Source organism: Helicoverpa zea, chromosome 28, assembly GCF_022581195.2.
Source record: "Helicoverpa zea isolate HzStark_Cry1AcR chromosome 28, ilHelZeax1.1, whole genome shotgun sequence".
Taxonomy (NCBI): Eukaryota; Metazoa; Arthropoda; class Insecta; order Lepidoptera; family Noctuidae; genus Helicoverpa; species Helicoverpa zea.
Window position 1 is genome coordinate 2,145,423 of NC_061479.1, and position 27,772 is coordinate 2,173,194.

A 27,772-nucleotide genomic window follows, 5' to 3' on the forward strand; every position below is an offset into this window, starting at 1 on the left:
ACGAGTCCGCCCTTATATCGTCGGATAATCTCCACGAACGAGCGATAATTCCGCCGCGTATCGTGGCGAGTCGTTACGGTATCGCGGCGATTCCGCGGCGACTCGTAACGGTATCGCCGCGTTTCCTTGACGTCACGTTGCCAAAGAAGGGATTCAGTTACGTGCCAGACGAGAGCGAAATAAGTAAAGCGAGAGGCAATGTTGAAATGACGCTACGTTTTGACAGCGCGCCCGCCGCGCGCTCGTCGCGTCGCGGCGGGCTAGCGACGATGTAATGACGTTTTGCGCGCTCGTTGCCACTCGTCGCATCGTGGCGATAATATCGCCGTGTGGAGACGGTTCCATAGAGAGTGTATAGAAAAACGTGGCACAGCGATAATATCGCCGCGATTCTCCCGCTCGTGGAGGCAGCCCCAAAGTCCACACGATTCCACGCCAACTGCATATTTCGCGGTTCTATTGCAGTCGTGTCAACTGCATTCAAACAGTTTGTTGCTCGTGGTACTACCAATAGTACTACCAGTACGGCAGTACCCGCTTGGTAGTACTACGGGAAGAAAAAATTACCCGTGGTACTTACTACTGGTAGTACTATTGGTAGTACCACGGGCAAAAAACGATTCAAACTGGACTTGAACTACAATAAATTCGCAGTTGGATTGCAGTTGAAACGCGGTCAGTTGACGACGACGCAACGTTGGTATTGTCGGCGATGCATCAGTGCGTTGCGATGCATCGTCGTGACAGATCAACGCAGTGAGTTGATCACACCTGCGTTGGGTTCTCACTGAGAATTCAGCTTTCGATAATTTGTCTGCCCACTAGTTTGAAGCCCTACAGTGCAGTTTTCATCACGCATGCTGCGGGGCAAATTCTCGAGTAGATAAATCCTATGACATGAGTCGCGTGCGTATTGAAACCGTCGAATAAATGAAACGAAATTAAAGATTGACACCACATTTTTATTCATAAATCTCTCCACAACAAACTTCTTTTTGCAAATAATCACTGTTTACATAAATAGGACCACACTGCCACAAACACTTAGGACAATCCAATGGGGCACTACGCTTTGGCTCTTGTAGGTCCACCCATCGGCAATACGAATGCTCTTCATAATCGGAGCCATTCGAAAATTTATCATTCTCATTGAAGTTTTGCCATTTTTTCATGAGTTTTTCTGGTCCACTTAAACCTCTCTCGTGAAGATATTTTGTCAGCTTTTCGATTTTTTCTGCTGCAGACACGTTAGAATTTTCCACGTTTGCTGATTCGTCGATGGCTTGGCACGATTCGGGCATATCCGAGACTTCGGTCCGGTTCTCGAACGATAAGTCCCAGGTGCCAAACGAAGCTTCTCCGATTGATACGGCGGGTGTTGCAGCTGAAAATTTTTCATATTCAAGTCTTACGCACCTAAAAGGGAGATTGTATTTATTATCAGCAAGTTAACTTACTACCTCTACTCCTATGAAGCTGGTGACTTGAGGAATTAACTAAGAAAATGAAATGTTTGATTCACTACGAGTACCTACTTTGCATAGTACTATTTTCACGCTCGTCTTCGGATAAGGGGTGAACTGTACTGGCGTGCACAAGGCCTACAAAAACAGACAAGCTTCAATTGACAAGTTTTGGCATTAAAATTAACTAAAGGGGACATGGCCAGCAAGGTTCTTAACAGCTTCTTGCATTATAAAGACTTGGGGTGAGCTAAGGACAGGTAATAAAACTTCCAAAATATAAGTTAAAAGATGAGAAAACAACGTACATTTCTTTGGCTCATTATTCTGAAACCAATCCTGGGGTCCGGTGCCACACCGACAGAACGGCGGCTGCTGTCCTTGCATCATGAATATAAAAGGCGCGCTCTCCTTATTCCCTGCGAGGAATTCCCTCATGTTCTCAGCAAACTGAGTATTATTCTGCCATTGCTCGAAGCAGTTCTTAAAGAACTCTGATGGGTTGTCCTTATTCCGGTTTAGAACGTGCTTGTTAAAGCACTCTTCACAGAACACTTGTCCGTAGTATATCTTGATGTTGTCCGTGGGGATCGTGTGGCAGAAGTCTGGAAATAAGGATATATGTCAGTTAGGTAAATGTTATCAGGTTTAGAGACTAAATTCGCTGGTAAATCAACTTCTAAATAGAGACTTCCCGGCAGTTGGACCACAGTTTAGATATATTCTCTTGCAAACAGTTATGAACATGGTTCACACCTGTACCAAAGGAAAAATAGGCTAATATTGGATCAGCTGTTCCAGAAACTTCCTCATATACTTACAGCACTTAGCACACTGGGGGTGGAAGCTCTGCCCACTGATGTTCACCTTCTCATTCTCGTCGACACTCTGCAGGCAGCGCGCGCAGATGCATTTCTTTTGTGGCTCTTCTGGTGCTGGTTGGTCTTCGGATCTCGTTTCTGTTTGAACAAAACAGATTTTGAATTTGAATGCCTAGAGACAGATTAAAGAAAAAAAACTATCCAAAATATTAGCTACATAACGCTGACTTTGTATAAAGAATAAGCTTAAAGTCGGTGTAGATACTGCAACTTTGTATTCGTTGAGGAAAGACCAATGTTCAGCAATGGACGGCAATGGGCCGATATGATGATGATGATCTGTCAGACTGTTCTATGTGTACCAGTAGGTTTACGCCGACAGTTTCTTGGTGCAGTTGACAAATGCAGTCAGCTATTACTTTTAAAACCTGGCAGCCGTCAACTGCACAAAACAATCGGTGCCCCTATACTACCTTTGCTCTCATTTTGACAGTTAGCCTCTTGCGGCTTCGTGCCAGGCGCCCACTGCATCCACCAGCTATTGGAATGCATGCGGGGGTTGTCGCCCCTGAATCGCGATAGCACGTGCATCTTAAAGCATTCATTGCAGAACACGTGGCCGTAGAACATCTTTAGTGATGGAGGAATCGTTCGGCAGACGCCTGGGGAACAAAATTTAAGATAATTAGGAATCAAATTGAATACTGATGAAGAAGAATATAAGAAAAATCTGAACCTGTGTGCAAATAACGGGGATTGACGAGCGCAATTATAGAATCTAAACTCCGTAAGCCCAATATACCGACAGCGTAAACGGCACATTTTCTTAAAACAACCGTTTACTATGACAATTGAACGTGAATTCGATTGTTTAAAGAAAACTGACGTTTAAGTTGTCGGTGAACTTGGCCGTTTACTTACAGCACATGCTACAAAGCCTGTGGAAGCTTTGCCCTTCGATATCGACCCTATCTTCAGCTTCGACGGGAAGAAAGCACCTCGCACAGTAACATTTCTTGGGTGGCTCCTGTGTCTTATCCATATTGCTAGGATAAGAGGCTAACGAATTAATTTTGTTAAGTAAAAAAATTATAAAATTTTTAAAACTGTAAAAATTCTTGAGGAATCAGCAATTTTATTCCATGGCAGTTGGTTGGAAGGTGGAAAATGATTTAATAATAAAAGAACATCGGTTCTATGAGGACGGAAGAATAGATTTTGAATTCTGCTATTTTTTCTAAGCTGACAGTAATATTATTTGCTGGCGATATTGAGAACTTTTTACTCGGAACACTACAGAGGATTGTAATAAATTACATACAATCTTTTTTGCAGAAAAATATAAGTCCGATTCAGAATCTGAACAGCGTATTGTAATTTACTCTCGGAGGTCTGGATTGAAATAATTTTGAGATTAGCGACTATTTTAAGTATTTCTATAGTTAATATTCTAAGAGCTGTATTATCGACCTCCAGCGTATAAACTCTTAATAAGCAGAAAGCTATCTTTCTGCTAGGCTTTCAATAAGTGTTAAATACACACACTCGGATAAAGTTTAATGATCTAACACTGAAAGAGTTCGAACAAACATGTATTCAGCTTATTAGTATAGGTTTCAGCAATCTTGTACATAACTATGCTCTTCTTGTTATTTATGAAAATAAATAGTAGTATAGCGTGTAGTTTCCATAAATATACACAGATGTCACTGTTACCAGTTTGTCGAATTCACGTTGAGTTACATCACTAAACAAATGACGAATCTCATCTCGATTGTAAAGAACGTAGCGCGTCACTATTGTGTTGCATATGTGTGTTGTACAGAATTGTTTGTGTTATCTATCATGTTTTTATCAAAAAAGTGATGTTTGTGAACTTGTATGGATATAAATCTACGCTTATTTAGTGGTAAAGTAGATCTATTATCTTATCTTGATCAGTTGGTTTGCTTAGAAGTTGGTAAAACAGAGTTAGCATAGGTTATGACGGACGTTAATCGTTGTGAATGTACCAGCTCATGTTTTTACATTTTTATGATTGAAAAACGAACGTTTGAACGCGGATGGTGTGATTAACTGATAAATCATTGTCTCAGTCATCGTATTAACTACTTATATAGTTGTTTGAATTGATATTTGAGTAAATAAATGAGTTTGAAAATCGCTGTCGAATTGTCAAATGTAAGATGGGCTAAACTTTTTTTTTCTGTTGAGATGACCCCGACGTTTACGGTTTGGGGCCTTCGACGATGAAGGTGCTAAATGTATTGCCTTAATGTGAAAAAGTTTTAAAACCTTCAAGAGTTTTTGTTTATTTGTTAGAGAGAACTAGTAAATAAAAAAAACATTAAATACCACAGTTTTGAAATTGTTTGAATAAATTAACACATTTTAAGATTTAAAAGTTTTCAAACTAAATTAATATTTATGCTTGTCTTTCAAAGTAGGTGAGTGACTGATTTCTTCTTATCAACTGCATTTTTGTTTGTTTTCATTGAAAAAGTAGGCCAAAACCTCATTGTTTTTGATCTATTTATCAACATCAAAGATAGTTATTATCTACCTTACTACAAGATATCTTTACATAGAACATTGATTGTAAAAAGTCCATACATTAGTTTATATAGATTTGAAATCCACTCAGCAGTTTTTGAGATTATTAAAGATAAAGATAAAAAGTCATTTATTCAAAGTAGGCTGAAAATCAGCCCTTTTTGAAGGTCAAATTAACAACAGACCACCCCCAAAACGCCCGCCCTTCACCAATTCCTATGTGTTTTTGCTGGGAAGAAGAAGTGGTGGAACAAAGTCCCCAGCAATTATTATACAAAATTAACAGAAGAAAAACAACTTCGATTCAGCTGTTTTTAATGAAATATGGTGTGCCAGGTGTTTCTAAGTAATATATAAGCAAAATTAGCTCAGCCGTTTCACAAACGTGCCCCACAAACGTGTTTTGCCTGTTTCAAAAATAATATATTATTCATAGAAAACAATGCATAATACTTGATGATCTACATTTAATATTAATCTGGTTTATATTTATTTTGTACACACCTTTAGTACTACTCTGCACTCCCAGTTTAAAACTATAGATTCCCTTGATAAATGGACTATTTACCACAGAGCAAATTTTTTCGTATCAGCTCAGTAGTTACTGGGAAATGAATAAATTCTTCACTTTTACAAAAAATTGAGTGCAGCTCAGCATGTCTTTTTCCATATTTCTTTGACTGACACTGCCTGGCCTTTTCCCGACTATCTAGTCCAGTCTGACCAGATGCAGCTGAGTAACAGCATTTTACAAAGAGCAACAGCCTATCTGACCTCCTCAACCCAGTTGCCCGGATAGGGCAATCCAATACACCTAGGGAAGACTAGTTGTCAGACTTGCTGGCTTCTGACTAGCCATAACAACTGCTAAATATGTTCAGTGGCAGCCTGGACCTACAGTTTAATGTGCCATCCGAAACACAGTCATTGGTGTCTAAGATATACTCAGAAAGTACATACAAACTTAGAAAAGTTGCATTGGTACTTGCCTGACCTGGAATCGAACCCATGCCCTTATATTCGAGGGGTTGGTTCTTTGCCCACTAGGCCACCACGACTTATTGGTTACTTATTACCATGACTTGCATGTGGATGAAAGTTAGGAGATAAAAGTCCCTAAAAACTCTAAATAAGCATATTTTGTTTCAGAATGGTCCATCTGGATGTTAAAAAACGAAAAATGTCCCGCCATGAGAAGGCAAAAAGCGGCTTTGTAAGTAAAAATCTTTTTATAACGTATACTGTAACTGTTAGGAAAATATTTCAGCTCGACAGGGATTAAAATAGGGTTACATAACTTACCAAAACATATAAGTATAGTTATCGGCACGAATCTAGAGTCCTGACCATCATCTGCACAGAAGTGATTTATTAGCAAAGAACCAATCCCGAGTGACAGCTATGACGCGATGCGCTGCGGGCCGATCACCGCTTTAGCCCGCTCCCGCGCCTTACTTCATACCACAAAAGGGACCCAATAAATTACTTCTGCGCAGGTGAAGGTCAGCGCTCAAGATTCGTGCCGATGATTATAGTCTGGCAGGAGGCCAGGTGAAAGAACTGTGTTCTCGTACATTAATATTTCTTATCAAATATCTTGGTCTTATTTTGCTTTTTAACTTAATAATAATGTAGTAATTATAACTGTCCTTAATATATTGCTTGCAGGCTATTCTCATTTAATCTATCATTAATGTTTGATCAAATCTAGATGTTACCACTGTTATATGACATAATAATAATAAAGTGGTAACTATAGTCATTCAAAAGATCGAGAACTTTTGAAAATATATAAATGTGTTTAGCTACTTGGCTAGGTACATGCTGAAGACAGGATCGTTCAAAAATATTGCATGTCTAGACTAGACATTTAAGTTTGGAAATAGCATGCTTTATTATTTATTATGTATAGACATGAAAGCAAGGGATGAGCTGCGTTAAACGAGGTTCCACCCTCTGAAATCCAGTCATATGGAAAATGATTCAAAATTCTAGACTATGACTTATAAAATTGGTCCTATTTGTGTAAAAGGGATTACGGGATCGAGACTTGGCTACTGCCGTGCCCCCAGATCAAAATTATATTTTTTTATTCCTTTATTTATTTAATCCTTTACTTGGCTGGGTCACTACTGTGCCCCCAGTGCAAAATTGTATTTATTTAATCCTTTAAATAAGGCAACTAGGCCCATAAAAATACAAAAACACATTGTATATCATACATAACAACACTTATAAACTAATACATACAATTATCCATATTAATGTATACAATACTATATATCTATAATAAAACTTAAACATACTGTATTGCCTGCCTGGTCTTTAAGGATTTCTATATCCTATTTTCAATAAATGAGTTGTCCTGAATAATTGAGGGCCACAATGGCTTTTCTCTCTAAGATGAGCCAGTTGCGCAGGATAAGTTTTTAAAAATAGTTTGCTTTATCCAGAATATTTATCTGTCTGTGTCTATATTGCTGCCTAAAGTCTCAGGGCCTAAATTCACCAACTACATCAATGCCCGTTTTTCTTAAAACAACGATTTTCTTCCAAAATTTAATATGAAAATCCATAGTAAAGAGTGGTTTTAAAAAAACTGATGTTTAAGCCTATTGTCGGTGAACTTGGTCCAAAACAATACGAAAATTGACAGTACAAATGTTTCTATACATAATAGGATTTATGACATGTATGTATAAATACAATTATACATATACATTCGTGCACCATTCAACCGTGTTAACTCTTAGTTCATGTATTCAAGATGCCGTGACATAGTCGGCTAGAGGAAATGTGTACAGACTGCGTAAAAATACTAATTTTTTTTTTTAGATAACTTTTAGATAAATGATAATATGCTTGTATGCGAATATGCACAGATAGTTTCTTGTAAGAATGTAGAAAAGACGGTCGTTTGTATGTTTTTCGTTTGGATGGCTTATTTAATAAGAATAAGAATTTCAAATGAAAAACTTTTTTCCCAATAAATTCAGTGGGGTAAACATTTTCCAGGATTAAATTGTCGAGTCAATTATTTTAATTCGCGGGATCAACTTTTCTAAAGTATTTCTTCTTATTTTTTTTTTATTAAAAAACTTTTGAATATCCCTTTATATATTCAGAAGTTTTCAGAAGTAATTCTAACAATTACATTTTTGACTTACAAAAAAAGGAAACATTAGGATCTTGCCTCCCACAAGTTTTCCCGAACACATCAGCTAAATACAAAACAGCACCACCAATTCACTCTTAAACAAGTCATTCATTAAACCAATTGAGTTAACCCACGTTACACAAACTCGCCGCTTAGCCATCTAACAAACACAACAGTTAAGCTACACATCAGTTAGTTAACGTGGGCTTCAATAGTTCGCGTGTATCTATCTCGTTGAAGCCCGGTTATATAATGTCGGGACACTTCACACACGGTCGGTTAGCCCCATGGTAAGTTATTAACTAACTTGTGTTATGGGTGCTAACACAACTTGTAAACTAAATATATCTACTTATACACATATTGTAACACCCAGACCACGGCCAACAAGCATGCTCATCACACAAATGTCGACCGAACCGGGAATCGAACCCGGGACCTCAGGTTCGGCAGTCCGGCATGCTGACCATTGCGTCGTCGAGGTCGTGTATCGTCTAACCTATCCTAACCTAACCATGCTAAAACTCATCAAAGTGAAAAAAAGGTGGAAACTGACCGCTAACCCATCTGACAAATACAACAGTTAAACGTGGGCTTGCTTCAATAGTTCGCGCGTATCTATCTAGTTGGACCGCGTTATAATGATAGTATGCATATGTTACCGTAAGATTACAAACATCGTTAGATTACAATCTATCTCGAGAGATTGTAAACTGTCGAATTATTGTGAACCGTAACATCTGATTGCAATTTAACGCATTATTTTTCGCTATATTATAATCTATCGATGAGAAATTGTCAAATTGTCAACTGTCCGAAAGCTCTCTCTGATTGGTCAGTCTTTTTGTAAGATCGACCAATCACGACCAGCCGTTCTGTTCCCATGGAGTTCCCGTAGAGTTAGGAATGAAATAGAGGTGTCAGTTAAATAAAATAAATGCTCTTCAAAAATTCTTCAAGTATTAAATTTATATAAAAATAACTCTTATAAAAATACAGTTAGGTATTTTGTCTTCAAATACAAACTAATATTTAAAAATAAAATAAAAGGGGTGCTAATTAAACAGGCTTCTTTTTAATATCATTATTCGCCCCCAAAAATGTATGTTGCCTTCTAAATTACTAAGTCAGCCACAATTAATAAAGCGTCGAGCATCTAAATAATACTATCTTAGCCACGAGTTATCTTCCACTCTAAATACAACTCAGCATGATGGTTATTTTTTTGCATCTAAATTTGTAGCATGCATTCTAACAGTAAACTTCTTAAATACTATTAAATGACATCATAAAAATATTTATTTACCTTCTAATTTTTTAACTCGTACCTACTGAGTTTTTTGTTTAAAATATAACACATCCCATATTAATTGACCCAGCATGGAAGTAAGCATGCAACATGCAGCAAGAATAACTTCTGTCACGGCTCCGGCGCTGCGGGGCTCCGGCGCACATACGTAGATTTGACCAATTTAGGCGGCCAAAAATATTTTACAATGTATTTCGTTTTTTCTATCTTTATTTTATCATTATTTTATTATTTATTTTATTTAAGCATTGTATTTTGATAATAAGCATGTTTTATTGAAAAAAACCGTAATTTTTTTTTTTTTAATGTAGAGTATCATATATTTTCATTTTAAAAGTAGTTATGATATTTTTTATTATATCTATTTCAAAATAATATGTAATGTAGTAAAAAAAAAATTAATATTTTTTTATTCCTCACTTTCTGCCTCTGATATATCAGACTCTGTGTTTGATTCAGCTGGTAGTAGCATATTTTATTGTTTCAGGGCAAAATAATCTTGTTTTGATGTTTTTTTTTTGTTGGTCACATTTCTTCAGTTTCGTATTTCTTTAGTTTTCCTTCGTTTAGTCCTCTCACTACAATCTTTAAGTGATTTAGATGGCCGCCCCGGTCGATTTCCAACACTTGTCGGGCGTTCAAATGTTCTGCTTAACCAATTCTCATTAGTTTTAAGGATTTTTTTTACAGTTTCAGTTTCTTACTTTCGTAGCTATTTTAAAATATGCAAATCTTTGTTTAAAACTGCTTATATCATCAGGTGTGTCACCCTAATAGGTCAAAAGTTAGTTTCCTAGGTAATTTAGTTTTTCTTCCAAATTAGTCAGATCTTGCTATTGTATTTTATTGTAAATATAACGTTGGGTCACTATTTTTACGCCAGAGGTACTCAAAACAAAAAAAAAATGCACTTTGTGACATTTTAAAGAAAAAAGTATTTTATTTTTGTATGAGCTTCAAATCTTAAAAAGCCTGTAAGTCGGACATCCGCAGCTATCCGCAGCCAAAAAATATGTCGTAAGCTAGTTTAATATGTCAAATATCTAAAACTAAAAAAAATGTTACGCGGTCGAACGCGATAATATAACAAAATTGTGTTTAAACAAGAAAATTACTAAAAAAATATTTTGCTTACACACCCTCTTTTAAAATTGAAATAATACTATAAAAAATTAAGTGATCACACTTAAAATATATTAAAATATAATAACTGTTACCTACACAACTCGAATCCATCATAAAAGTTGCTTAATATCAATTAGATAGCACAAAAATAATTTTTCTTTAATACCGTCTACCGAGATCTCTAAAAACGTATAACGTAAAATTTGCACTAAGGTCAAGTTCCAACTCCTGGTGCAAGCGCATATCGCATGTTTGGTAGGTAGATGTGGTAAATTCTTATTGCTGGGGTATTCCTCTTTCCATTTTACCCACAATTTGATGATAACCTTTATTTAAAAAAAAAAGACTTTTGGCCAGCTAAATTGCTCAAATCTACGTTAGTGCGGCGGTCCCATGCGAGCTTATCGTCGCAGATGGTTTTCACGCTCACCACCGCAGCTTCGGCTTACTGGCCGGCGAGCCGGCCAGCCTCAGCCGCGTCGGCAAGCGTTAAAACTACCTGCGCCTCAGCTCGCAGGCCGCCTCGCCCCTCCGCGCCTACGCGGTTTTGAATTGCACTCTAGGGGTAGGGCAGACAAGACTACGTGGAGTCGGTTTTGCAGCGATTCGTTTTCGTCACTAACTTCAATTTTTAATACAATTTTTAATTGTGTGTAATTTGAGTCTTAAAAATTAAGTACAATTTTTGATTTTATAAAAAATTAAACCGTCACTTATTTTTGCACGTCAAAGAGCTGTGACACCGGGAGTTGCAAAGAACATTGTCTTTTTTGACGTTCTACCAATCAGCGCGCAAGATGCATTCCGTTCTACGCCAGTTGACAATTTGACCGCTCTACATCGCTCTCGATCTTACAAAAAGACTGACCAATCAGGGAGAGCTTTCGGACAGTTGACAATTTGACAATTTCTCATCGATAGATTATAATATAGCAAAAAATAATGCGTTAAATTGCAATCAGGTGTTACGGTTTACAATAATTCGACAGTTTACAATCTCTCGAGATAGATTGTAATCTAACGATGTTTGTAATCTTACGGTGACACATAATATGTCCTCCTAGCCGATTATCGGCTACGGCGGCTGTTCTCATGTAAGGAGATCAGCCAACGGCGCAGGACATATTATAGTGCACGCACATTTGCTTGGACACAGGTGCACTCACTATTCCTTCACTCTCATAGCCCGATGGGACGGTAATCTGACCGGAGAGAGATCAGGCGATTTCTTAATTATGTCATTCATAACGCTAACCCATATAACAAACATTACAGTTAAACTGCATATCAGTTAGTAATGTGGGCGTTCTTCAATAGTATCGCGTGTGTCTATCTCGTTGAAGTGCGGTTATCATGAAAATCTACTGGTTTAAGGATATTTGGATTGTAGGAATAAGACAAATTGAATTGAAACCTAGCCGTTTTCCCGCAGTTTTGCCTGCGTCTCGTGGGAACTACTGCCCATGCGGGGATAAAATATAGCCTATGCTACTTGGGAAGAGTGTAGCTTTCGTACAGTAAAGGGATTTTAAATTTAAATCGGTCCAGTAGTTTTTGAGTTTTTCCATTACAAACAAACAAAAATACAAATTTTTCCTTTTTATAATATTAGTAGATATAGACTTTAAAAAAAAAAAACTGCATTCTTAAACACGGAGGGTACGATAATCCGTAGTTCCCGGCTGTCGTTATGGGTCGGGATTTCGGGAAGTCAGTAAGTCCGACAACCGGTCTTACCTAGGCATTGGGTTGCGGAGGTCAGATAGGCAGTCGCTCCTTGTAAAACACTGGTACTCAGCTGCATCCAGTTAGACTGGAAGCCGACCCCAACGTACTTGAGAAAAGGCTCGGCAGATAATGATGATGAGTACTATAAAAATAAACGTAAATCTATGTATCTATTACGCAATTTTCACTAAATATCTTTTTACTCATATATTACGACATACAACACATAAAATACTGTGCAAATATTAGCTTTATTCTGCTATCGCTATATACGATAATGACTTAGTTGTTACGACACTTTTCAGTCAGTTTGCAGACGTTCTGCGTTACAGTGATTTTTTCTGTCACAGTGAAGTTAGACTGTTGAGTTTTTAACTGCCTTTTGTGATAGTTAAAATTTAGCCTGTTTTATCAAAAGTGGTCTAACTATATACTTAAGGATGGTTTCAAGAGAGTTGTAAAAAAGGTTTTTAGGGTTCCGTAGCCAAAATGGCAAAAACGGAACCCTTATAGTTTCGTCATGTCCGTCTGTCCGTCTGTCCGTCTGTCCGTCTGTCACAGCCGATTTACTCGGAAACTATAAGTACTACAGTGATGAAATTTGATGGGAATATGTGTTGTATGAACCGCTACAAAAATATGACACTAAATAGTAAAAAAAAGAATTGGGGGTGGGGCCCCCCATACATGTAACTGAGGGATGAAATTTTTTTTTTCGATGTACATACCCGTGTGGGGTATCAATGGAAAGGTTTTTTAAAATAATATAAAGTTTTCTAAAAAACATTTTTCTTAAAGTGAACGGTTTTTGAGATATCAGCTCTCAAAGTCGTAAAAAGTATGTCCCCCCCCCTCTATTTTTATAACTACGGGGTATAAAATTCTAAAAAAAATAGAGGTGATGCATGCTAATTAACTCTTTCAACGATTTTTGGTTTGATCAAAGTATCTCTTATAGTTTTTGAGATAGGTTGATTTAACTGTAATTTACGGAACCCTTCGTGCACGAGTCCGACTCGCACTTGGCCGGTTTTTGTAATATGGAAAAGGTTTTTGTGTAAGGACTTTTAATATCAAAATTTTGTATTGTTAAAAGTATTTTGCAATATGTTTGGGATTTTTTTCGGTTTCTAGCTTTACATATATGATCATCTGTTTAGATAATTACTTATTGGTTTTGATCGTAAAGTTTTTCAATTTTTCATTTGTACTAATATTATGAATGGAAATTTTTGCATTTGTACCTAAAAGCTCCGAAATTACTGCGCCAATTTGTAAAACTTTTTCACTGTTGGGAAGCTACACTATACCCGGGTGACATAGGCTATATTATATCCATGTAAGGGAATAAGTTCCCGGGTGAAACTGCGAAACATAGCGATATAGATTTGACATCGATCATTTAAGTTATTGTGAAACATTACTCATGCTTATTCAAACATTGTAGGTATTTGTTCTAATGTTTATTTCGTATTGTGGGTGAACTCGTGCGTAGTATTTTGTCGATTTTGCTATCAAAAACCACTAGTTTACCACAATCTGTTATTTAATAGTGTCGTACTTGTATCCGGCAGATAGAACTGGTTATGCTATCCTGATACGGGAAGTTTTGTCTAGGGGGGCGGGTAAAACCGCGGGGTATCGGCTAGTTAGATAGGTAATAGAAAGTTTTCTGTCAGAAGTTGTGAATTATCTATGAAATCTGCCAAAAAATCACTTTACTTGTATTAGAGACCCCTAAAATATTTAAATTATTCTACTTTTCTGTGATTTTAGTACATAATCTGTGAAAAAACTACCTGTATAATTATCACGGTTCATAAGATTTCAGCTTAGTTAAGTGACAGACGGACAGATAAACGAACGAAGTCTCTATATTGGTAATAGGTTCCCGCCGTTCATCTCTTGTAGGTACTGCTGAACCCTAAAAAAAGACAACTACAATTAAATTACTATTTTTGTAATACCATACATTTTGTTATTACACCATAGGTATAGGTACATGATACTTCTAAAACGCAATCACTGAGTATTAAATTAGACTATGTTGCGTGTTAATTACATTTTAGTTAAAACTAGCCGTTTTCCCACGGATTTACCCGCGTCCCGTGGGAACTACTGCCCGTACCGGGATAAAATATAGCCTATGTTACTCGGGAAGAGCGTAGCTTTCCAATAGTGGAAGAATTTTTCAAATCGATTTAGTTGTTTCGGAGCCTGGAGTACAAACAAATTAGTTTTTTTGGATTAATAAGTATAAATATTAGGTATTTTTCAGTAACGCAATCAGTGGGTATTACATTTGACTATGTGTCGTGTTAATTACATTTTAGCTAATATATCCCACGCCCCTTGCGTGTGAGTTAAGACAGGGTTGGGCAAATGGCCGTAGGATTAGTTTCGTGAAAAAATATTCAGTAGCTCTTTGCGTGAGGATTATTTCGGGTGTCTGTAATAACTATTATCACTACATATAAGTATATTTATTAAATACTTCTTACACATAATGTACAATGGCGGCCTTAACGCCTTTGGCGTTTTCTGCCAGTCTAGTTACGGATGGTCGAGAGAAAGCATTGATATAGTATTCAATAGAATCCTCCACCGCGTTTGTGCGTGTGTGATAAACTCGAAAACTATAAAAAGGATTTTTGTGTTGTTATATCGAGCGGTTCGCAAGGCATACATACATATTTCACGTAACCGTCTGTCCAAATACAAGTTCTATTAAAAAAATGGTTTTATAGTGAGGTTTTCTTTGTTTGTCAATGTGCCCTACAAAAGGAGAACTACAAACGGAGGCTGTGGGATTATTAGAAACAGTTTAGCGGGGCCCTGGTACACGAAGGACTTCAGAAGGAACATGGTTGGGATTTATTCAGTAAGCTTCTGACACTCCTTTATGTAAAGTTATTGGGCAGTATCATAAAAAAAAAACTCTACCAGACGAAATACTCAGGAGAATCACAAAAGAAGATTTACACTAAATTGGAAGGTTTTAGAGAGTGTTACTTCTTCCAAATGTCTGCCAAAACATCTTTAATGAAAGTAAACCCTCGGGATGTAGGTGAAAACAGTCTGAAAAGATCTCATGAGTACTGGAAATGACGAGATGTTGCCTGCATGTTTAAGCGTGTATCTAGTACCCACAGTTGATAATTACAAGAGTAATGTTGACGTCAACATGTTATATCATCTTGTGCTCACACGCTTATAGTAACGCGTACTTAGGTTTTAATAAAGGCTTCTGCATAATGGATGCTCTTGAGTTCAGGCGTATCTTCTTCTGCCTAGCCATTTTCTATGTTGGGTTGTCTTCTCCATCCAGCTATCAGGCCTGTTCGATACTCCTTGGGTAAGACGGGTCGTCAAGCTTTCTGCCACCGTCTTCCGAACTTCCGATCTTTTTTCTTTATTGTAAACTTGGGTAGTAAATTAAGTAAATTCTAGTGGTATTCCACAAGAATACCACTAGAATTTACTTTAAATTACTGGTTATATTTCGAAGTGACTGTCTCGTTGGTCAGTTCGACAGCTTCTAGCTTTGTGTGGGTTTTAAATTTTCACAAATCCATTCGGAATCTGGATGTTGGTGTTGATATTCCCTTGCATCGGATATGTCGTAAATGTCGGTCCTGCGCCACATCTCTCTTCCGTGAAGAAATAGTGAGTGCACCTGTGTCTGCGCAAATGCTTGTGCACTATAATATGTCCTGCGCAGCTGGCTGATCTCCTTAGAGAGAACAGCCGCTGTGGCCGTGGTCTACGCCATTAGATTCAGCCACGTCTATCCAGGCCGTTGGATGAAAAACGACTAGGTAGATGAATGATTAACAAAAGTTAACGTAAACTGAGATTAATTCTATTAGATCTATGAAGTCCTCCTTAGAAATATGGATATTTACAAAACATGAAACTCAAATAATACTCTCGGTCCATACCTTACGCAATTATCCCGTCATACAGTAGATTTGTTTGTAAATAATCTAGGTATAGGCCGAAAATTTAGATCAAAATAACGTTCCTGGGGATCGGTAGTGTGTACGGTAACGGACGCGATTTTCCTGGTAAAACCACCTCGGTTTTTGGGAAGCCGGTTAAAACTATCCTTTTTACGCAGTTTTCTTTTTGTAAAGCATTTTCCTCGTTTTTCGGGAAGTCGGTTTAAAACTATCCTTTGCACGCAGTTTTTTTTTGGTAAAGCATTTTCCTCGTTTTTCAGGAAGTCGGTTAAAAACCATCCTTTTGGCATTGTTATTTTTACTTTTTTAGTTCCGTGTGTTTCTAATAGTTTAATTTGTGTGGTTGTTTTTTTCCGGTAATTTTCGTAGTGACGTAATTTTGTGTAAGAATTTGTGAATGTGGCATTCAGTAGTTGAGTATTGGATTTAAATTCGTGTGTATTCGTGTGTATTTTTTCCCGGTAATTTTGGTAGTGACGTAATTTTGTGCAAGAATTTGTGAATGTGAAATTCAATAGTGGTTTTTTTCTTCTATTCTATTATCTATTCTATAATACCCTCAACTTGAGATTGGATTTTGAACACGAATATTTATGGGGACTTATATTTAACAAGCTGATACCTAGTTACCGGATAAGTAGTTTTGCCCTTCCTCGAACTCTAGACAGTCTGTGTACCAAATATTAATTAAATCGGTTCAATAGTTTTGGCGTGAGAGACAGACAATACAATTTTATAATATTAGTAAAAGATTTTTAAATCCTGACATCCAAAAAGTGCAATATTTTGCCTTTTTTTTGCATTGGCTAAAAATACAAACAGAAAATTCCTTATCGATAACAAACACAAGAATTTCAAATTAAAATACCTGCTTTAAGTACGTGTGAGTTTATCATTTTATCGCTTAGATAAGGACAATCGCTTTACACTCCATTTTTGTTATGGATTTCTGTTCAATACGGACGCGTTAGTCTTCAAAATATAGATTTTATTAACTCCTAGTGTTTGAAGATGAATCTGTATCGTGTCAGTGATTGTTTAGACGTTTTCAAGAACTGTGTGTGTAAATCAGTGGGTTGTGGGTTTACAGTTTGGAATAAAATTTATATCTATGTCAATTAGTGCCAAAGTTTTCATTATCAATTTAGTGTCCGTTCAGTGATATATGGTTATTATGATCCTTTTACTGGTTTAGTGGTATAAAGATCTTTTTTGAGGTGGGAAATCATCGAATGATAACGTGGGAGTGTCAGACTCTTACTAAGGAAACTGTGTTTCTTCTGGAACCATTTTTTTGTATCAGGACTGTAGTCCGTCTTTCGAAGAAGCTCACAGACCCGGCAGGGTTTGGCCTTAAGGCACTTCTCACTTCTTTATTTAAGGGTGTCTTAGAAGCGCAGTTTTTTGTGTGGTTCTACTGTGGTTTCACTCCCGTTCCGAGGAAACTACTTCCCGAACCGTATACCCTATGTCCTCCTTTAGCCTCTCAAGTCAAATTATCTATCTCTTCCTTCGGGATCCTCCATATATCGGGTGTGTCGTTCATAATCACGTTAAATGAAATGCGTTAATATACTGGTTAATATATGTCGATTAATACCAAGAAAAAAGAAAAATATGTGAAAATAAAAAAATGCATTTTTCAAACAAAGTAAATAGAATAAAAATGTGCGAAAATTAGAACACCATATAGAAGTCAGTCATTACAAACAGCTGACATTCTCCCTTGAAGACTGACAGCTCAAAACATTCGATACTCCTAACTTTATCTCTGCTTTACACATGATGTTGTAAATTATGAAAACGAAAAATGAGTCCTGTGGCTAAACCACTGAATGGATTATGTTATTTTTTTTACAATTCGCTATAGAATATCATGAAGTACATGTGATAGAATTTAATGTGATTATGAACGACACACCCGATATATGGGTTATATCTACCTGCCAAACATATGAATCGGTTCAGTAGTTTTAGCGTAAAAGAGCGACAGACAAACAGTTATTTTCGCATAATATGTATATTAGTTCTATGAAAAATACCCCTGTAGTGTTTAGTCATTGCTTGTTCATGATCGTTAATTAATTTTAAGTGCCGTATTATGTTTCAAGTATCAAGATTGTTTATGAGGATTTAATCATCTGCATGTGTGATAATAATATCGCGTAAAATCGTTCTTGCTATGGTTAATAATATAGGCACGAGATGTCTTTGAATAGCTTCCTATTGTGGTCTAAAAAGAAAGGACTATTATACTCCTATTGATCATTTCTTATGTGTTCTTCTAGAGCCTATGTTTAAGGAAGGATATCATGACGTAACCTCTCAGTGTCTTACTTAATGACTAAAATCAACCTATGTTTCTTCTGTAGCCCATTGTGTACCAGGGCCTGTAACTCTTCCGTGTAATCCCGTTATGGGTGTTTCTTGGTCTTCCCCTACAATACAATAATATGATCCATAGAAGTCTCTGTTATTTTAATAGACCGTTTCATCACTGTCTCAATAACGACTAAATCAATTAACATTGAATTACAAACTAACTAATTATACTTCGGCCGTTCAGAGAATGCGTTCCTGACACCTATCAGTTAGTCACGACTAGTGATGGGCACAACATAACACTGAGTTCGTTACCGTTCCTTCAAAATGAACCGCCGCATTATTTTAAGATTATTTTCGTTTTAAATTGGCGGAATCATTTGTTTTATATTTTAGTTATTTAAGTGGAAACCAAAAAAAGGTAATATTCATATAATAAAATTGTTTTATTTATTCTTTGTTACAAGTACATTGAATTGAATGTGCGAACAGAATATTAATCAGACTCCGATTTGCTTGAGGAGGTGGTGTCTTCATCATCATCTTCGCCTACATGTATAATTATATTATTATCAATAACAGAATCAATCCTGATATCTCGGTCTAACAAAAGCCGGGTAATCAAATAAAAACAGATCGAAAACACTTGAAAAACGTGGTCTATGCGCACGAAACGACAACGGACGACTGTTTTAGCGTCACAAAATGGCGGCCCATAACGCCATTTGGGGTTACCATTTTTAATCTAAGTATAAAAATGCGGTTTGGTCATAGTTTTATTTTTATTTTTCATAAAAGTTATAATTAAGTCTTATAGTCCATTATTTTCCAATTCTTAAAAAGAAAATCAAAACGTATTATTTTATATTATAACTGTATAAGAACAGATTACGATACTTGCCTGTTATTTTTAGCACAGCACTACAAAATATAAACCGCTGACATAACCTTGTAATAGCGCAGTATAGATTTAGAAAAATATTGTTTACCAAGTTATTTGACACTCAGTTTGGCACAAAATTATAACATTCATTGATTATTGATATAATAATGTTGTTTTAATGCTCCTCAATTGTTAAAACGGTAAACAACCAGCAAAAATATTTTTATCGTAACTGCAACGCCATTGCAAAGTTACGTCGTCAGTTCAATCGCGACGTGTCAGGAACGCATTCTCTGAATGGCCGAACTATAAGACGTAACAAACAGGTTTTTTTATCTATTATACTTAATATTTCTTCACAATTCGACTGTTTACTCTAGCCAAAATGCAACGTGTTCGCAATCAAATAACATTTAAAGACGATAAACTGAAAATGAGTGATGAATAGTGCAAGTGTAAAATAAGTGAAATGTATAAAAACAGTGAGTCAAAATGAGTGAAAGAAACTACAATAGTTTGCCGCGTCTGAAACGGAAAGAAACATGGAGAAGAAAGGGGGTAAGCTGAAATGATAGTTAGTGTTGTCCGTCCAAGCCTTGGAGAATATGATTAGCGGAGGTGCCATAACGGAGAATCTCGTAAGAAAGTAGCGCGCCAAAATGCGGGTGTGGGCACGAGAAACGTTATAATCATCGGCACGAATGTTGAGCTCTGACGTTCATCTGCGCAGAAATAATTTATTGGGTCCCTTTTGTGGTATGAAGTGAGGCGCGGGGGCGGGCTAAAGCGGTGATTGGCTTGCAGCGCATCGCGTCATAGCCGTCACTCGGGATTGGTTTTTTACAAATAAATCACTTCTGCGCAGGTGAAGGTCAGCGCTCAAGATTCGTGCCGATGATTCTACTGTCTTCGCCCTTATATGCCTTCTTTGGATCATTGACAAATGGGTCAAAGAACGCGTAATAATTGATATTTTTGGTCATACTCTTAGTAAGTATTTGAAGAAGTAGGCGCCTGACCTACCTGCATTATGGTATCTCCGCTCATCTGTCTACTCCGTGGTCCAAGCTTTTGATGTTGTGATTGTTTTGTGGTCGTTTCACTAATTAAGATGGCTGTGTTACTAAAATTATTTGTATTTACGCTGCGTCCGAGTTCAGATATATCTTATCGAAGTTTGTAGCTACAGATTTTAATTGCCCCGAGGTCTTTTGTCACGTAACTTTGCCGCTCTGAAGTTCCGCCACAAGCATTTATTGCTTCGCAAGTACAACAGTCTTTCCTTTAAATATTTTTTTATTGAGAGGCGTAGCGGATTGACAGACAGCTAACTTCAGTCTAGCCAAGACACAGTTTTCGTCAAATAACTATTCTGCTGCGAAGTTGGCTACGTTAGTGACATCATGATAGTCAAAATCCGATGTCATCTCGTAAGTAACATTCTTTCCAGACATATCGATTTGACAGATCATCGTTTGCCATAAAAACTTATAATAGGATGACTCAAAGTTAAAAAAAAAATGCAGATTTCTATTATATTAAGACGCATTTTCTTCATATCTGCGAATGTTATATTTAAAGCTGAAGAGTTTGTTTGAACATGGGAACTACTGGATCAATTTGCAAAATTCCTTCAGTGTTTGATAGCTCATTTATCGAAGAAGGTTAAACGATATTTTTTATTTGCGTACTACGATAGCTTCCAAGAACCTGTTGGCGGAAATTAGTATCTTCTATACTAATAATATGAAGAGGAATTATATAAACTGAAATATGACTGGTCTGTTTTAAAAATTCTTTCACTTTTGCGGAAATGGACATAAGCTATATTTTATCCTGGTACAGCCAGTAATTTCTGATGGGACGCAGGTGAAACCGCGGAAATACGGCTAGTTTATAGGTAAAGCTATAATGCAGAGCTAATATTGACTAGATGAGGTCACCTTATGAAATCACCGTAGGTCAGTGTCGACCGGTGCTGGAATTTGTTTTTATACAAGTTTCTTTGATCCGACTAAAATGAATAAGGATGTTTTTATATTACATAAACTTTTATCTTACTCATCATTTGACTAGCCTTTTCCCAACCATGTTGGGGTCGTCTTCCAGGTTTACCGTATGTATCTGAGTACCAATTCCTACCTGTACCTCTTCAACTCGGGAAACCCTATCGTTAACCTTGTGGGAAGTCTGGTTGTCAGTCATTCTGTCTTCTAACTACCCGTTACGACTTCCAAAGATGTTCAAATAACAGCCGGGACCCACCAATTTATGCCTTCCGAAACACGGAGGAAATCGTCATGACAAGGTCCATAATTGTGACGACCTCTATTATTTTATATTTTCCACCCAATGTACATTATGGAATGCAATAAATGATTTGATATGATATTTAACCAAAGGTCTGACAAATACTATGCTAAAAAGCTCATCAAATTCGGTTCAGCTAAACGTGAAATATGTATACAGGTGAAACCGAGTACCTCCTCTTTAGAAGCCTATCTAAATATCTATTGACAATGGCAATAATAGACATAACTTTTGGAATGCCGTCCGCTCTAGCTATCGACCTTCCTCGCCAGATGTGAGCAGAATACTGATGTTCTACTCATATGGTTGCCTAGGCATTGTGGGGTATCTAGGCCAAGATTGGTTTTTATTAGCGCTACGAGGTTGAGCCGTTGCTGGGGCCAGGATTTGGATTGGGTAGAAATTTACGCAGTTTTGGAGACAGTTTTAAGGGAGATGTTGAATAGCTGTATTTTAGGAGTGACTTCGTATCAGAATTTCTAAACTTCGTTATCAACATAATCTAAGGTTTATAAAGGAAAAGTATAAGTTTGTTTGAATGAGCAGTTTCCACGGAATGTTGGTTCACCCCTGGCAGCAGCTAGTTCATTATTTACACTTTTCCTGGCTAAAATCCATCTTTGTTCCTTCTGACGTCCTTTATATACCAGGGCCTCGGTAATTCTTTTGAGCAATCTCGAAGCCCCGACAGGCGTTGGAGCACCAAGATTGCTTAAATCATGTCTATCAATGTTTATGATTGATCTGTCTCCATTCTTGTTTTTATAGACATGTCTAGTTACCACTAAACTTTTTGTGCTAGACCCATTCGTCATCTGGTTGCAATTTTTTGTTCTTTGACTCACGTCAGCTCTTGAGGTTTTGCAGTCGCTTCCAATAATTTATCTATCTGTTGTTTTACTTCCTAGGAATTTGACATGAGTTGTATTGGGCTTATGACAAAGTTCTATTCTCCTTTGACTTTTTTTAACGACGTCAAAAATCATCAAATGACCCCTCCCGCTGTGGGTTAGCAGCGGCGAGGGACTGTCAGACTCTTACTGACTAAAAACCGTCGTGTTCCGTCGTAGGCCTTTTATGTACCAGGGTCGCGGTAATTCGCGCGAACAATCCCGCAGCCCTGGCAGATTCTTCTTTGACTCATGTCAGGTTTTGAGATTTTCCCATTATTATATGTATCTTTTGTTTTACTTACTAAAGATAGGAATTTCATTTTCTTTGGGGTTGGCGCAATATGTCTTTGCTTCCATTCCTCACTCCCTTCTTATTCATGTCATCTTTCATTGAGATTGTTTGTATGGGGCTTATGCCAAAGTTCTATGTCTAGTAAGCAAATAAAAGATAGATAGAATATTGAAACGGCCGTAAGTGTCCCCGGTTATTTGCAGTATTTGTGGTTTGTAGTTCTAGTCAATTGAAATCACGTTAGAATGATTTACAGTCTTAAATAAGGAAAATTGTTCATATAAATATGTATACAGGGCTTCAGTAATTTCCGCATTGAAGTAATCATAGAATAGTGTTATCGTGCCAGTAACCAAACACGAAAGAATTCGTTGTTAAACCATACAGATAGACATGTGTTGCTGGGGAGTTTGTTCCACCACTTCTTCTTCCCAGCAAAAACACAGGAAGTCGTAAAGGGTGGTAGTTTTGGGGTTGTCTTTTATAAAGACAGTCAAAAGTGCTGATTTTCAGCCTACTCTGAATATAGTAGTAGCAGGGAAAAGGTCCAGTTTCTTGACATTATCCACAAATAACCCTCTCATCGGTCAGTAATTTTTGGAAATTGAACCTTTTCTTGGGTCAAATATTGTTAATATTATTTTCGGAAGGCACGTTAAACTGTAGGTCCCGGCTGTCATTGAACATCCTTGGCAGTCGTTACGGGTAGTCAGAAGCCAGTAAGTCTGACGCCAGTCTAACCAAGAGGTATCGAGTTGCCCGGGTAACTGGGTTGAGGAGGTCAGATAGGCAGTCGCTCCTTGTAAAACACTGGTACTCAGCTGAATCCGGTTAGACTGGAAGCCGATCCCAATATAGTTGGGAAAAGGGCTTGGTGGATGGATAGGTTACATATCGACCTGTGAAAATTTGAGTCAGAAAATTCATCAACAGTTTGATGCAAAAAATATTTGATAGATATTCCTTGACCACGAAAAACGATTCAGAAATAATTTTAGTGGAGAGGGAAATATGAAAATAATTGATCTGAGTGTACCACTTCAAGTGGATATAAATAGTGTTTAATTTTATTTGGCTTTGACCCATTTCTCTACAATATTATTATTTTGCACTACATATGTGAAAGATACTTCGCTGCCTGTCTGTTCGTCTGTCACCAGGCTGCACTCATGAATCGACGTAGTTAGACGGTTATAATTTTTACTGATGATGTTTTTTTGCTATCGCTTCAATAACCAATACTGAAAACTAAAATAAAATGAATGCTTTACATAGCTCCCATACAAAAACGTGATTTTTTTGCTCGTTTTCTAGAGGAATCCTTTGTTTAAAGCAGTGGTTCTTAACCTTTTTGACATAAGGGACCACTTTAACTAAAGTTTGTCTTGCCGGGGACCACCTCATCGGTTTACCTAAATTAGCACGCACTATTTATAAAAAAAAAAATCTGAATTTTTGGGTCAGTTCTACTCAAAGCTAAACGCATGGCGGCAGTTGTGTAGGTAAGCAAATGCAAATAAAGAAAAACTTGCTTATGTAATTTCCAAATGCGCGAGCGAAGCGAGCGCGAAATTTTTATCGGACTTAAACCAAATATTACGTGAAATGTAGCCCAAACGTACTTAACTTTTTGTTTGTTGACAAATGCAAAAACAAGGGCATATAGTTTCTGAATACGCGAGCGAAGCGAGCGCGAAATTTTTATCGGACTTAAAACAAAAATTACGTAAAATTTAGCCCAAACGTACTTAACTTTTTGTTTGTTGACAAATGCCATAATAAGGGCATATAGTTTCTGAATACGCGAGCGAAGCGAGCGCGAAATTTTTACCGGACTTCAACCAAGTATTACGTAAAATTTAGCCCAAACGTACTTAACTTTTTGTTTGCTGACAAATGCAAAAGTAAGGGTTTACAGTTCCTGAGCGAAGCAAGCGCGAAATTTTAATTATTTTTTAAGACTCAAAACCAAAATTACGTAAAATGTAGCCCAAACATACATTTTCATGAATGGGGGGGGACTAGGTACGACACACCCGATATACGTCCATGCGAAAACCCCCGCTAGCAATTATAAGTCGATAATAATTAAGTTAGATAACGTATAGCAACGTCGCGACGCTAAGCTTCGCGGACCACTTGGAATGCCTCCAGGGACCACCAGTGGTCCGCGGACCACCGGTTAAGAACCACTGGTTTAAAGTAAAGTAATCTTTATTGTATTGATTGTGTTGCCATATGAGTCGGATTTCTCCGTTTTTTTGGATTTCGAAAGAGTCTTTAGATGTCCCCATCTTAAAAGAAGATGGCATACTTCCAATTTTTATTTCTTCTTACTTTTGTGCAATAAAAATAGGCTTATGTTTAACTGATCACCAGATATAGTAACAAATAGCAGACAAAAATAGTAAATGATCACCAAAATGAAACTCGCATTTTAATGTAAAACTATAACCAAAGTTTTAACACTTTGCTATCCTATTTAAGTGAAATTACTCCAAAATAAATCATGCGTAAGCCAAAAATAGTAAATGATCACCAAAATTAGACCACCATTTTAAAGTAAGATTATAACCAAAGTTTTTAAATTCTGCTATCCTATTTAAGCAAAATCATCATCATCATCATCCTCCTGCCCTTATCCCAATTTCATTTGGGGTCGGCGCAGCATGTTTTCTTCTTCCATACTCCTCTATCTCCCGTCATCTCACAAGTAACATTCTTTCTTACCATATCTACTTTCACACAATCCATCCATCGTTTTTTTGGTCTTCCTCTTCCACTATATCCGTCCACGTTCATACTCATCACCTTCCTCACAACATGACTCTCATTCCTCCGCATCACATGCCCATACCACGACAGCCGGTTTCCACGCAGTTTTTCTGATACCGGCGCCACTTTCAAACTTCCTCTTATATACTCATTCCTCACTCTATCCATTCGCGTAACTCCACACATACCTCTTAACATTCTCATCTCTGCCGCATGCAATTGTCTTTCATTCGTCGCTTTTGTGGGCCAGCACTCTGATCCATACAAGACAGCAGGTCTGACCATACTCTTGTAAATTTTCCCCTTAAGTTTAAGGGGAATACGAGGGTCACAAGTTGTTCCCGTTACCTGCCGCCATTTGATCCATCCTGCGTTAATTCTGTGCGTAACTGTCCGATCTATTTCGCCATCGCCCTGAATAAGCGAACCGAGGTACCGGAAATCGGAGCAGACTGGAAGAAGTGCGTTATCAAGCGCTATGGCTTCAGGACTGGAGAGGCCGCCGAAATCGCAGAACATGTATTCGGTCTTGGTTCTGCTGATTTTTAAGCCAACATTCTCCAGTCTCTGTTGCCAACTCCCCAATCTGCTCTGGATCTCAGGTCCGTCTTCACTAACCAGGACGATGTCGTCGGCAAACAGCATGCACCAGGGTGCCTCCTCCTGTATGTCCGCCGTCAAGGCGTCCATAATAAGCAGGAAGAGGTAAGGACTTAAAGCAGACCCTTGGTGCAGGCCCACAGCCACACTGAACTGGTCAGTATTGCCGGCCGACGATCGGACATACGTACAGGACTGCCTGTACATCGCACGAACTAACTCCACATACTTCCCAGGCACACCTTTCTCTTTCATGGCCCACCACAACACTTCCCGAGGCACCCTATCATACGCTTTCTCAAGGTCAATGAACACCATGTGCAGATTCCTGTGCACACGTCTGTACTTCTCGCACAATTGGCGAAGTGCGAAGACGGCGTCCATTGTCCCTCGACCTGGCATAAACCCAAATTGGTTTTGGGTAATTTCACTCTCTTCTCGCACTCTTTTCTCTATCACTTTCTCCCATACCTTCATAGTATGCGACATGAGCTTTATCCCTCTATAGTTGCCGCAATCTTGCACATCCCCTTTATTCTTGAAGATGGGCACTAGCGAACTACTGCACCATTCTTGCGGGATGACTTCTTCATGCAGCAACTTATTGAAGAATAAAGTTAGCCACATACATCCGTTCCTCTTTAATACCTTCCATACTTCAGCTGGTATATCATCAGGGCCCAAGGCCTTTCCATTTTTCACACTTCCAAGCGCTCTTTCAACCTCATCCATGCTAATTTCTCTTACCAATCCCTTATTTACTTGTGCCTCTTGGAGTATTCCATTCCAAACATTCTCTTCATTCATAAGCTTTTCAAAATAAACCTTCCATATCTCTTTTATTTCCTCATCTTTACATAAAACCTTGCCAGATTCATCTTTCATGCATTTTATGTGGGTTATGTCCCTCGATCGTCTTTCTCTCTCTTTCGTAATACGGTAGAGCTCTTTTTGGCCTCTTGGACTGTCCAGGGAGTTGTACAACCTCTCCTGCGCCTTAGCTCTGGCAACTGCTACCGCCTTCTTTGCTTTCCTCTTCCATTCCATGTAGATTCTCTTTCTGTCATCCTTCAGACTTGCATTCACTAAATAAACGACTCCAAAAAAATAAGTTCGGCCTGATACAATAAATTTTATAACATTATGGGGACCCTTTTCCTGCACTAGGGTGGAAAATTGTCTATTGCATGCCTCTAAACAGTGCGATCCCACAGTGCCTAAAGACAAAAGTCTTCAATCAGTGCGTCCTACCTGTCATGACTTACGGAGCCGAAACGTGGACACTGTCGGTACGGCTGGTTCACAAGTTTAAAGTCGCTCAGCGGGCTATGGAAAGGGCTATGCTCGGCATTTCTCTGAGGGATCGCATCAGAAATGAGGTAATCCGTCAGAGAACCAAGGTCATCGACATAGCCCACCGAATCAGCAAGCTGAAGTGGCAGTGGGCTGGCCATATTAGCCGAAGAACCGATAACCGTTGGGGTAAACGAGTTCTAGAGTGGAGACCACGCCTCGGCAAACGTAGTGTAGGACGTCCTCAGGCACGGTGGAGTGATGACTTGCGCAAGACGGCTGGCAG

At 37.9% G+C, this 27,772-nt stretch overlaps 2 protein-coding genes across 10 annotated transcripts in view; one reads left to right on the forward strand and one right to left on the reverse strand.

Moving 5' to 3' along the window:
- Positions 1–941: 941 nt before the first annotated feature.
- Positions 942–3,336, reverse strand: LOC124643792. Its single transcript, XM_047182889.1, has 6 exons — positions 3,206–3,336; positions 2,758–2,946; positions 2,285–2,422; positions 1,772–2,068; positions 1,536–1,601; positions 942–1,384 (listed from the first exon to the last, which is right to left on the reverse strand). Exons 1-6 carry the CDS (start codon positions 3,324–3,326, stop codon positions 963–965), a joined length of 1,233 nt encoding a protein of 410 aa, XP_047038845.1. The 5' UTR covers positions 3,327–3,336; the 3' UTR covers positions 942–962.
- Positions 3,337–4,070: 734 nt separating this feature from the next.
- Positions 4,071–27,772, forward strand: part of LOC124643666 (protein diaphanous) — a 63,274-nt gene continuing 39,572 nt past the window's right edge. For 2 of the 9 annotated variants that reach the window (XM_047182690.1, XM_047182698.1), the window contains exons 1-3: positions 4,071–4,193; positions 5,987–6,050; positions 19,704–19,881. In XM_047182690.1, the coding sequence (XP_047038646.1) occupies positions 19,816–19,881 (66 nt within the window). In that variant the 5' untranslated portion in view covers positions 4,071–4,193; positions 5,987–6,050; positions 19,704–19,815. Of the gene's footprint in view, positions 4,194–4,683; positions 4,732–5,986; positions 6,051–17,041; positions 17,287–19,703; positions 19,882–27,772 lie in introns of those variants that run through there. The other 7 variants (XM_047182696.1, XM_047182689.1, XM_047182694.1 and 4 more) reach the window with 7 other exon arrangements.

Bases quoted from the DNA above. Each gene is read 5' to 3' on its own strand.
- LOC124643792 (XM_047182889.1), bottom strand. From the start codon at position 3,326: ATGGATAAGACACAGGAGCCACCCAAGAAATGTTACTGTGCGAGGTGC. The intron at 2,423-2,757 runs GTAGTATAGGGG...TTGTTCAAACAG, and splicing joins CTGTCAAAATGAGAGCAAAG to AAACGAGATCCGAAGACCAA. The intron at 2,069-2,284 runs GTAAGTATATGA...CCTTATTTCCAG, and splicing joins CCCCCAGTGTGCTAAGTGCT to ACTTCTGCCACACGATCCCC.